The 12,052-nt window shown below is 49.7% G+C and overlaps 1 protein-coding gene across 1 annotated transcript in view; it reads left to right on the top strand.

Annotated features, from left to right (window-relative positions):
- LOC147117041 (cAMP-responsive element modulator-like) overlaps positions 1–11,672 on the top strand; it is a 288,959-nt gene extending 277,287 nt beyond the window's left edge. The window contains exon 9 of the mRNA XM_085987622.1: positions 10,944–11,672. Within this exon, the coding sequence (XP_085843748.1) occupies positions 10,944–10,959 (16 nt within the window). The 3' untranslated portion in view covers positions 10,960–11,672. The remainder of the gene's footprint in view (positions 1–10,943) is intronic.
- The last annotated feature ends 380 nt before the right edge of the window (positions 11,673–12,052 follow it).

The following is a 12,052-nucleotide window of genomic DNA, read 5'->3' as shown; positions in this document are numbered from 1 at the left end:
CCTCCTGTCCTGTGCAGCAGAACCACCCATGGTGCCAGGAAGTTGGCTGCTGCTGTCTTCCCCCGATAAGCCACCCCCCCCAACAATATCCAAAGCAGTATATCTGTTTGAGAGGGTGATGACCACAGGGGACCCCTGCACTACCTGCCTGCGCCTACTACTCTGCCTGGCAGTCACCCATTCCCTTCCTGCCTGTGCATCCTTTACCTGCGGTGTGACCAACTGATTAAACGTGATATCCACGATGTCCTCTGTGGTGTATGTGCCTTTAAGAGCCTCCTGTGTACTGTAATGCCGGTAATGGCCACTCGGGCTATATAAGCCTGTATATTGTCTTGTATCTGTTAGTTCACCTCCAGACTTTGTCCAGTAAACACCTGTAAACCAACTCCTGCATTCCGTGTCTTCATTAACACACGGATACAACAGTGGCGACGAATTGGAAACGGACTTTCCTGCAATTCGGCAGCACCTCAAGGAGATCGATTCCTCAGACGAAGGAAGAAGAAAAAAAAGAAAAAAAACTGTGGTTTCACCAGCCAGCCAGGCTGGTGGCAGGTACTGCAATAATCCTTCCTGGGCAGCGGGCTGGGGCTCGATCGGCTGGCTCTACAGCGGGGCCAAGCAGTGAAGGCGCAGGCAAACAAATACGAAGGGTGGAGCACTCGGGAGACGGCCAGCTCTGCAAAGCAGGTTGGCGTTCGGACCACGCAGAGGGCGGGGAAAGTCCCAGAGAGTCCGGCGGGAACAAGTCTCCGACTATTAAAAATATTTGTATAAATAAAAACCGCGGAGAACAGCGTTGTCAGCAGAAACAGCGGCGGGAAAGCGCGGGAGGCGCCATTTTTTTTCAGCAAGGAAGAAAGGAAAGCGCGGGAGGCGCCATTTTTTTTTAGGATGCCTAAGACTGGCAACATTACTACTTTCGATAGTGATGTAGAGGATTGGGCCACATATGTGGAAAGAGTGGAATTATATTGCACAGCGAATGAAATAAAGGATGATAAAAAGGCATCGGTACTTCTAAATCTAATGAGCGCAAGGACATACAGGCTGTTACGAAACTTAATCACTCCAGCCAAACCGATGGACAAGAATTTTAAGGAGATTGTTGATACCCTACACTGCCAATTCGGGGCAGGACTGGCAGATTCTCTACGAGACAAATTCGTCTACGGTCTCCTAAGTGAAGGAACACAAAAAAGGCTACTTTCTGAGAAAGATTTGACACTGGGCAAGGCTTTCAGTGTAGCTGTATCATACAAAGCAGCAGCAAGAGGAGCTGCAGAGATACAGCAAAAGCCACAGGACTTCGGCACCCATGAAATGACACGGGGTTTCGAGAGATGTTATCGCTGCAGCAGATCCACCCATGACCAGAGGGACTGCTGGTTCAAGGACAAAGCATGCAGGCAATGCGGAAAGATGGGACACATTACACGTGTGTGCCGATCTGGAAACAAAAAATCCACTGACAGAAAAAAAATCAATAAGGAAAAGTACAGAAAGGTACAAATGATGACAGACAGTAGCTCCGAAGACCAGAAGAGCGATAGCGACTCCGGAAACAAGAGACTAAGCTCTCTCAAATTACATAATGTAATTGCCAAAGAAGATTACCAGACCATTTGGGTTACCCTCACGATAGCGGGTCCCCAGTTAAAATGGAGCTAGATACAGGATCAGCTCTGACCGTCATAAGTAGACGGGATTACGAGCGGCTATTTCCGCATATACCTTTAAAAGACACATCCATTATCTTGAAAACATATACGGGGCAGAAAGTATACCCTAAAGGGAAAATAAAGGTGCCTGTTGTATACAACGGCAAGGAAATACAGAAGTTGTATTTATACGTTCTGCAAGATGGTGGTCCACCGCTGTTGGGACGTGAATGGATCAGGAAGATACGTTTGGACTGGCACTCCATTCAGGCACTGACGGTGACCAGTAAGAAAAAAAATGATGACATCATACCTGAACGATTAAAAGACATCTTGGCCAACGCCAAAGAAGTGTTCCAACAGGAACTAGGAACCTTGAAAGGCGTCACCGCCTCAATAAAGGTGGAAGATGCGGCAATTCCCAAGTTTTTTAAAGCAAGGCCGGTGCCATACGCAATTCGTCCAGCAGTCGAGGCAGAGCTGGAGAATTTGGAAAAGACAGGCATGTTATCCAAGATAGATTGGAGCGAGTGAGCAACACCCATCGTCCCGGTCATGAAGAAAACGTTAAATAATGATAAATCTGAAGAACAGAGAAAAATTTGCATCTGTGGGGACTTCAAGGTGACTGTAAACCCAGTCCTTCACACGGTACAGTATCCTCTTCCGAGGATAGAAGATATTTTCGCCTCACTATCCGGAGGGAAACGTTTCACAAAAATTGACTTGGCACAGGCATATCTACAGATGGAGGTTGAGGCGGCCTCTAAAAAGTATCTCACAATAAACACACACAAAAGCCTGTACCAGTACAATCGACTGGTTTTCGGAATAGCATCAGCTCCAGCTATCTGGCAAAGAGCTATGGAACAAGTCCTGCAAGGGATTTCTGGGACTCAATGCTACCTAGACGACATCCTTGTAACAGGAGAAAATGACAACGAACACCGTGCCAATTTGGAGGAGGTGCTCACTAGGCTGAGAGAACGGGGCCTACGAGCAAACCGCCCCAAGTGCGAATTTTTCCAGAAACAAATATCATATTGTGGCCACATAATTACTGAAGAAGGGTTGCATAAGTCCCCTGAGAAAATTGAAGCGGTCATAAAAGCACCAGCACCTGAAAATGTCTCACAATTAAGGTCGTTCCTGGGATTGATAAATTACTACCATAAATTTTTACCGAACTTGTCAACTGTTCTGCACCCTCTTAACGAACTACTACAAACAGGAGTAATTTGGGAATGGAGCGAGGACTGTAAACGTGCCTTCCATAAATGTAAAGGCTTGATCACGTCCAAGGAAGTTTTGGCTCATTACAACCCATCACTGCCAATCAGACTGGCGTGCGATGCATCCCCTTACGGCGTAGGCGCGGTATTATCACATAGATTCCCTGATGGCTCAGAATGGCCGATAGCTTTTGCGTCACGCTCATTGAACTCAGCTGAGCGTAACTATGCCCAGATCGACAGGGAAGCACTCAGCCTGGTATGGGGAGTGAAGAAATTCAACCATTACCTTACACGGACAAAAATTTACCTTGTTGACTGACCATCAACCCCTCGTCTCCATATTCAACCCTAAAAAGGGTGTTCCCATTATGACAGCACAAAGGCTACAGAGGTGGTCCCTTTTCCTAGGGGCACACCAATATGACATAGAATACAAAGGATCAAAACAGCATGGGAATGCTGACGGTTTATCGCGCCTACCGTTGCCAATGGTAGAAGAGGCACCTACAGTAGACCCAGTGGAGATGTTCCACTCAACCATAGTAGAATGCCTACCAGTAACAAATTCTGCCATTGAAAAGGAAACGAGAAATGACCCGACTCTCTCACGAGTCTACGATTTAACGGTGAAGGGATGGCCAGCACATGGCAAACCACTGTTGCCAGCATTCTCGCAAAGAAGAGAACAGCTGTCAGTGTGCCGAGGAACCTTGATGTGTGGATCCAGAGTGGTGATTCCACCCAAACTCCAGGATAAAGTACTAAAGGAGCTTCACGAGGGGCATCTGGGTGGAGTGAAAATGAAGAACCTAGCCAGAGCGTTTGTGTGGTGGCCAGGTATCGATGGAGACATCGAAGAAATGACCAAGAGCTGCCTAGGATGCCAGAAGGTCCAAAACGCCCCACCACAAGCCCCTCTACATCCATGGGAGTGGCCCTCATCTCCATGGCAAAGGGTACACATCGACTTTGCTGGTCCATTTATGGACTCAATGTTCTTAATCGCGGTTGATGCACACTCCAAGTGGCCGGAGGTAATAAAGATGTCCTCCACCACCACGGAAAAAACCATCACAGTATTAAGGACCATATTTGCCAGGAATGGGCTGCCAGAACAGATCTGTTCTGATAATGGACCGCAATTTGTGTCCGAAGAATTCAGGAAGTTCTTAAAAAACAATGGGGTTAAGCACTACACGTCCGCCCCATACCATCCCGCCACCAATGGATTGGCTGAAAGGTTTGTCCAGACCTTCAAGAAGGCCATAAAGGCCATGGGTAATGAAGACATAAAACTTCAGCATAAGGTAGATAACTTCTTGTTTGCATACAGGAATGCAACACATGTGGTTACAAACCAAACTCCCGCCATGATGTTCTTCAATAGAAACCTAAGATGCCGGCTGGATTTGATCAAGCCAAACATCAGAAGGGACGTGGAGAACCGGCAATTTCAAGGCATGAATGAAAGGCCAACTAGAACCTTCCAGATAGGTCAACAAGTTTTGTCCCGGGACTACCGTACCGAGAAATGGCAGCCTGGAACTATTTGCACACGACTAGGACCGCTGATGTATACCGTGGACATTGGAGAAAGCATAATAAGGCGCCATGCTGACCAGATCATAGAGTCATCCGAAAAGGGACAACCTACACCACAACTCTATACGCCTAATGATGAAGTAGAGATACCCATAGTATCTACCTCCGATCCGGTGATACTGGAACAAAATGAACCCAACACTGGCATTCAAGCTGAATCAGCCTTGCCAAAAGAACCTACTACACCACCAGAAACTACTACACCACCGAGGCATTATCCGGACCGAGTCAGGAAGCCTCCTGAGAGACTGACTTATAATTGATTAACTGCAGCAATGTGTAGATTATTGTTCGTGTAACATGTTAATTAATGATTACTTAAAATATTATGTACTAGTTGTCTAAAAGGGGAGGAATTGTGGTGTATGTGCCTTTAAGAGCCCCCTGTGTACTGTAATGCCGGTAATGGCCACTCGGGCTATATAAGCCTGTATATTGTCTTGTATCTGTTAGTTCACCTCCAGACTTTGTCCAGCAAACACCTGTAAACCAACTCCTGCATTCCGTGTCTTCATTAACACACGGATACAACATCCTCAGCATCGCGAATGCTCCAGTATGTATCCATTCGCAGCTCCAGTGCCGCAATGCGGTCTGCCAGTAACTGCAGCTACAGATTGTAAAATTGTAAATGTAACTCTGTAGGAATTGCCGAATTCCTACGAATAATTGAGATCGACGCAGGAGAACAATGAAACAGGTCTTTACTCAACGGAGATGCCACGAGGACTACCTGGGCAGTCACGTGGTTTGCGACGTGACGTCATCGCGTCTGCGTTTTCCCGCGTTTTCCTGCGCTCTTAAAGGGGCCACGCCCCGTACATGCAAACTCTATATACAAAACACAGTAATGCCTAACACAATGGTACAGGCTTAGGCTGGTGTTAGAACATCGTTAAAGAGAATTATGTACAGTTAGCCAGAGTCATTCAGTGGTTCTGCCACATGCGCCCCCCCAGAATTTGCTTTAACGGACAAAGTCAAATGGTGAGGGGGTCTGACGAGCCTGTCAGAACGACTCCTGTACTCTCGAGGCGGAGGATGCAGGGCGGCCGGCGGTCTGGCGGGCGGTCGCACTTGGTCTGCCGTAATGACGATGGGTGGCCGACCCCGTCTCGGCGGTTGTGCTGTCTCGACGGGGCGGTCGAGGTCCAAATGTGCTGGCTTTAAGCGATCGACCGAAATGTGGTCCGGTTTACCACTGACATCTACCGTGAAGGTTTTGTCCCCTGCTTCCAACACGCGGAAGGGACCGGTATATGGGGTCTTGAGCGGGTCCCTATGTGCATCATGGCGTATAAAAACGTACTCAGCCTTGTGATGTGCCGTGGGAACGTGTGACCTCTACAGCCCGTGGTGCGAAGTGGGCACCGGTGCGAAACATCTGGCCGCCTCTTGGTGACTAGCAAGCTGGGCAGACGCGGACCATGGCTCCGTCGATATTGGTCACCTGGGACTCACAGCGGCTGACCGTACACGAGTTCCGCAGATGAAGAGTGAAGGTCTTCTTTGGGGGCCGTGCGAAGGCCCAACAGGACCCATGGTAGCTTGTCTGCCCATCTAGCATCCTGGAGGCTGGCCCTCAGGGCGGCTTTCATTGAGCGGTGGAAGCGTTCGCAGAGGCCATTCGCCTGTGGGTGGTAGGCTGTGGTGCGGTGTAATTTGACACCGAGTCCTTGGGCCACTGCATTCCAGAGTTCGGAGGAAAACTGCAGTCCCCTGTCCGACGAAATATCTGCGGGCACTCCGAAACGGGCGATCCAGGAGGAAATGAACGCCCTGGCCACGTCCGCCAAAGTAGTGGATGACAGGGGAACCGCCTCTGGCCATCTGGTGGTGCGGTCAACCATGGTCAGGATGTGTGAAAAACCACGGGAGGGTGGGAGTGGTCCTACCAGGTCCACGTTGACATGGTCAAAGCGTCGCTCCGGAACTGTGAAGGCGGCCAATGGAGCTTTGATGTGTCGCTGTACCTTTGCCTTTTGGCAGACCATACAGGTGTTGGCCCAGTCGTGGACATCTTTATGCATGCCATGCCATACAAATTTTGCAGACATCAGTTTCTGAGAGGCCTTCATTCCAGGGTGTGACAACCCATGTACGGCGTCGAACACTTTGCGGCGCCAGACGACCGGCACGACAGGGCGAGGATCCTGTACGGAGACGTCACACAACAGTGCGGTACCTGCCGAACGGAACTTGATGTTGGCCAACTGGAGGCCAGTGATGGCCGTTCTGTAAGCTTGGACTTCCGGGTCTGAGGCTTGGTCCGCTGCCATGAGGGCGTAGTCGATGCCCAAATGAACCGTATTGATGACCGCGCGGGAGAAGCAGTCTGCCACTAGGTTGTCCTTACCAGCCACGTGCCGTATATTCGTGGTGAATTCGGATATGTAGGTCAGTTGACGCTGCTATCGGGCTGACCACGGTTCGGCGGTCTTAGACATTGCAAAGGTCAGCGGCTTGTGGTCCACAAAGGCGGTGAAAGGACGTCCTTCTAGAAGGAACCGAAAATGGCAGATGGCCAGAAAAAGGGCGAGCAACTCCCGGTCGAACGTGCTGTATGCTCTCTCGTTCTGCTGTAGTTGACGGCTGAAGAATGCCAACGGCTGCCACGTCCCATTCACCCACTGCTGTTGCACGGCACTGACTGTGTATCACAGAATCACAGAATCACAGAAACCCCACAGTGCAGATAGAGGCCATTTCGGCCCATCGAGCCTGCACCGACACATATCCCACCCGATCCCCGTAACCCCTACACCAACACATATCCCACCCTATCCCCGTCACCCCACGTATTTAATCCCCTTAACACTAAGGGTCAATTTATCATAGCCAATCAACCTAACCCGCACATCTTTGGACTGTGGGAGGAAACCGGAGCACCCGGAGGAAACCCACGCAAACATGGGGAGAATGTGCAAACTCCACACAGACAGTCACCCGAGGCCGGATTCGAACCCGGGTCCCTGGCGCTGTGAGGCAACAGTGCTAACCACTATGCCACCGTGCGTCGGTGGTGAGGGCGATGGTGGCTCCTGGCAGCGGGTGCGCCAGCATAGTCGCGTTGGCTAAGGCGCTTTTGGTGTCGGCGAACGCCCGGGCCATGTCGTCCGACAAGTCTACCGGGTTCTTGCCAGTCTTGCCCTTGAGGGCCTCGTACAGGGGCCGCATGAGTAGTGCCGCCTTAGGCACGAAACGGTGGTAAAAATTTACCATGCCTAGGAATTCCTGCAGGGCCTTTATGTTCTGCGGGTGTGGAAAGGATGTCATTGCCTCTACCTTCGAAGGTAAAGGAACCGCTCCCTCTGAGGTGATGCGATGCCTCAGGAAGTCAATTTGGTGCAGGCCAAACTGACACTTGGCCGGGTTGATAATCAGGCCGTGTTGGCTGAGGCGTCAAAAAAGGGTGCGTAGGTGACAGGTATGTTCTTCCTTGGTAGGACTGGCAATTAGAATATCGTCCAGGTAGACAAAGAGGAACTTGAGGTCCCGCAGTACGGAGTCCATCAGGTGTTGGAAAGCCTAGGCGGCGTTCTTTAACCCAAATGGCATCCGTAAAAACTCATAGAGGCCGAATGGGGTGATGACTGCGGTCTTCTGGACGCCCTGTGGATGAACTGGGACCTGGTGGTAGCCTCGGACGAGGTCGACTTTTGAGAAAACGGTGTTCCCCGCCAAATGGGCAGAGAAATCCTGGATATGGGGAATCGGGTACCGATCAGGAGTGGTGGCGTCGTTTAGCCGTCGATAGTCACCGCATGGCCGCCATCCGCCGCCAGGCTTCGGGACGATATGGAGGGGTGAAGACCAGGGACTATTCGACCGGCGAATAATCCCTAACCGTTCCATGGTGGCGAACTCCGCCTTTGCGACCGCCAGCTTGCCAGGTTCCAGGCGCCGGGCCCGCGTGTAGACCGGGGGGCCATTGGTGGTGATGTGGTGTTCCACACCATGTTTCATGGCTGTGGAGGAGAACGTGGGTCTTGTCAGGTCGGGGAATTCGCTGAGCAGGCGAGCGAACTCATCAGGAGTCGGGAACGCACAGGAGACAGTGCATGACGTAGTTTTACTGCGATAACACGGAAGACAATTAAAAGTGGCTGCGTTGATCAGCCGCCAGTTCCGAACATCGACCAGGAGGCTGTTGGCGCACAGGAAATCCGCGCCAAGGAGGGGCTGGGAAACTTTGGCCGTGACAAACTTCCAGTTGCCCCCCGAGGCACAACTCCACTCGCCGTCTGCCAAAGGTCCGAATTGTGCCGCCATTGGCCGCTTCAAGGGCGGGGCCGTGATTCCCCGTCTGCACATCGAGGGCGGACGCGGGTAAAATGCTGCACTGCGCTCCGGTGTCGCACAGAAAACGATGACCGGAGAGGGTATCGGTGATGAACAGCAATTTTCCCGCGTTGCCGATCGCCATCGCGGCCATGGGGTACCCGCTAGACCTGTTCCTCGGTGACCGCAGTGTCAGATGATGCTGGTTTTTTTGGGGGGGGAAAACTGCAGGGAGGGCGGCAACGCTTTGCCTTCGCGCCGAACTGCGCATGGTAGAAACACAGCCCAGCAGGCTGACGAGCTGGGGTGGTGTCTGTGGGGGATGGGTGCCTTGTGGCGGTGCAGTACTGCCGAGTTACAACGAAAATTTTGTCAGCCTCCGCCGCGAGTGTTGCGCAGTCTTCAGCTTCAGATCTGGCCAGGGCAGTTTGTACCTGTTCAGGCAGTTGGCTGAGGAAAATTTCGCGGAATAGGAAACATTCCCGTTCTGAGCCCAGGAGTGTGAGCATTTGGCTCATCAACTCTGAAGGCTTGGTGTCCCCGAGCCCGGGCATCGCGAGTAATCGACGGGCGCGCTCCGATTTTGTGAGCCCGAAAACTTGCAGTAACCGCGCTTTGAGGGTTTCACACTTGCGCTCCGTTGGGGGGTTTTCGAGGTGGCTGACGATCCGAGAGGCGGTAGAGCTGTCGAGTGCGGAGACCACGTAAAGATACTTGGTCTGATCCGCATCGATGTTCCTCAGGGCAAACTGGGCCTCGACCTGAATAAACCACGGGGGCGCTTGCTGCTCCCAGAACTGCGGTAGCTTTAGCGAAATGGCGTTTGCCTCCATGCTGTGCTCTTCTTCTGTGAAAACGTTCACAAAAACGGGGTCACCAATGTAGGAATTGCCGAATTCCTACGAATAACTGAGATCGACACAGGAGAACAATGAAACAGGTCTTTACTCAACGGAGATGCCACGAGGACTGCCTGGGCAGTCACGTGGTTTGCGAGTGATGTCATCACGTTTGCCTGTGTTTTCCCGCGCTCTTAAAGGGGCCACGCCCCGTACATGCAAACTCTATATACAAAACACAGTAATGCCTAACACAATGGTACAGGCTTAGGCTGGTGTTAGAACATCGTTAAAGAGAATTATGTACAGTTAGCCAGAGTCATTCAGTGGTTCTGCCACAACTCCACTATTTAAGAATGGTGAGAAAGAGAAAAACCAGGAAATTATAGACCTGTTAGTCTAACATCTGTTGTGGGGAAGTTGTTGGAATCTATAATTAAGAAGAGAGTGACTGAGCACTTAGAGAAATTTGAACTGATTGGAGAGGGCCAACGTGGATTTGCAAAGGGTAGGTTATGTCTAACGAACCGAATTGAATTTTTTGAAGAAGTAACTAAAGTAGTTGACAGGGGAATGTCTATGGATGTGGTTTATATGGACTTCCAGAAGACATTCGATAAGGTTCCACGTTTGAGTCTCTTAGCTAAAATTAAAACTCCAGAGTCTGGAGGATGAGGGGGTGGTGGTGTTGAATAGGAGGCTGAAAGTTGGATCAGAGGCCGGGGTGGTGGAGGGGAGGGTTGGCGGGGGCGAATAGGAAGACCGGGGTCAGGATAGGAGGCCGGGGGTGAGGATCAGAGGCCAGGGATCGGGATCAGAGGCCAGAGATCGGGAATAGGAGTCTGGTGGGGGGGAGGGGGTCAGGCCCAGAGGCTGGGGGGGTTCGGGTGTGGTAGCAATCGGGGGGAGTCAGGAGCAGCGGCGATCAAGGTGGTCAGGAGCGATGGCGAGATTCCTTTAAGTATGGGGTTGGGAGGAGCACTCCTGCTCATTCAAATTCCATATTCAGGTAAGTAAATTTGAAAAACCTTCCTTGTAGGTAGCAGGTGGCCCCAAGGTCTGTTTTTTCTGACTGCACCTGCGCAGCCTAATTTATAGGCCATTATCTTTAGAAGCAGAAAATTCCTTTCTCTTTATATATCTTTTTTGTTTAGAAAACAGTACCATGTTAACATCAAAATATTTCATTTGTAGAATTTACATTGAAATTATTATGCCACTTATCTATGCTAATGCCGACTGCAAATTATGGATTTAATGTAAGCAAAATATATATTTTAAAATTTAACGTTTAATACGCATTCTTGTATTATTTGCCCTAGCCACCCTCCCGTGTGAACTAACTTGAAAATATTCCAAAAAAGGCCTGATTTATTAAATCTCCGAATGCAATGCTGGAAACCAAAGGCAAAGCGATTACGTAATCTGAGAAATGAAGGTTTGTGATCATTTTCAGATCCAATTGTTTTAGTTGCTATGGGTACATAGCCATGGTGAAGGCAAAGTGGTGGCCAGAAATGCATATTGTGATTTTTTTTTAAAGTGTTTTAAGATTTTCAGCTCCAGTGTTCAGCCACTGAGTCACAATTCATGGAAAAGTCTTTACAATTCAACCACAATTGGCAGTCCTTTGTGTCTGTTTTTCCTTAATTCATTTACTGTGTAAAATCAGATGGACTGAACCATTACTCAGTAATCCCATTCTGCAAATATGGAATAAAATTACACTAGATCTGGCAGACTTCTTCTCCTTATGCCTGTTATTGCAGAGCTTGTGAACATTGTTAAAACATGACTCACACAATAAACACTCATCACGCATCCATTTGCATCAAAACATCACTGATTCATGTTTGATCACTAAAATCATTCCCCTTTTACTGAAGAATTGTTTCTTCCGGTGGCGCGTTGCCACCCACACATATTGACCATATGAGACAGAGCAACTCTCAGTCTGAATGGAATTTTCCATTTGCTTGCACCATTCACACAGCCGCCAGTGGTTGTTATGTTTTTCAAATGACCGCAGGGCCTTCAAGAGGCCTTAGTAACCAGGGTGTTCCGACAAGAATCCATATGCTTTCTAAAACGCAAATCTTCTGCCTTGTGGTGTTACACTGACACCTGGTGGCAGGGAATGGTTATGTTCTTGATTAGTTTCATATCATTTAAACACATTTACATTGACACTCCCAAATTCATTATCCTGTCATACACTACTGTAGAGAAGTTATGCTGAATCTTTATAAAGCGCTGGTTAGGCCACAACTGGAGTATTGCGTCCAGTTCTGGTCACCACACTTTAAGAAAGATGTGAAGGCCCTTGAGAGGGTGCAAAGGAGATTTACCAGAATGGTTCTGGGGATGGGAGATCTTAGCTACAAGGACAGGTTGGAGAAGCTGGATTTGTTTTCATTAGTGCAAAGGAGGT

This window comes from Somniosus microcephalus, chromosome 5 (assembly GCF_052327205.1).
Source record: "Somniosus microcephalus isolate GS21.2 chromosome 5, FLI_Smic_1.0, whole genome shotgun sequence".
NCBI classification, from domain to species: Eukaryota; Metazoa; Chordata; class Chondrichthyes; order Squaliformes; family Somniosidae; genus Somniosus; species Somniosus microcephalus.
Note: the sequence above shows the minus strand (reverse complement) of the source record. Positions and strands in the feature narration are given on the sequence as shown.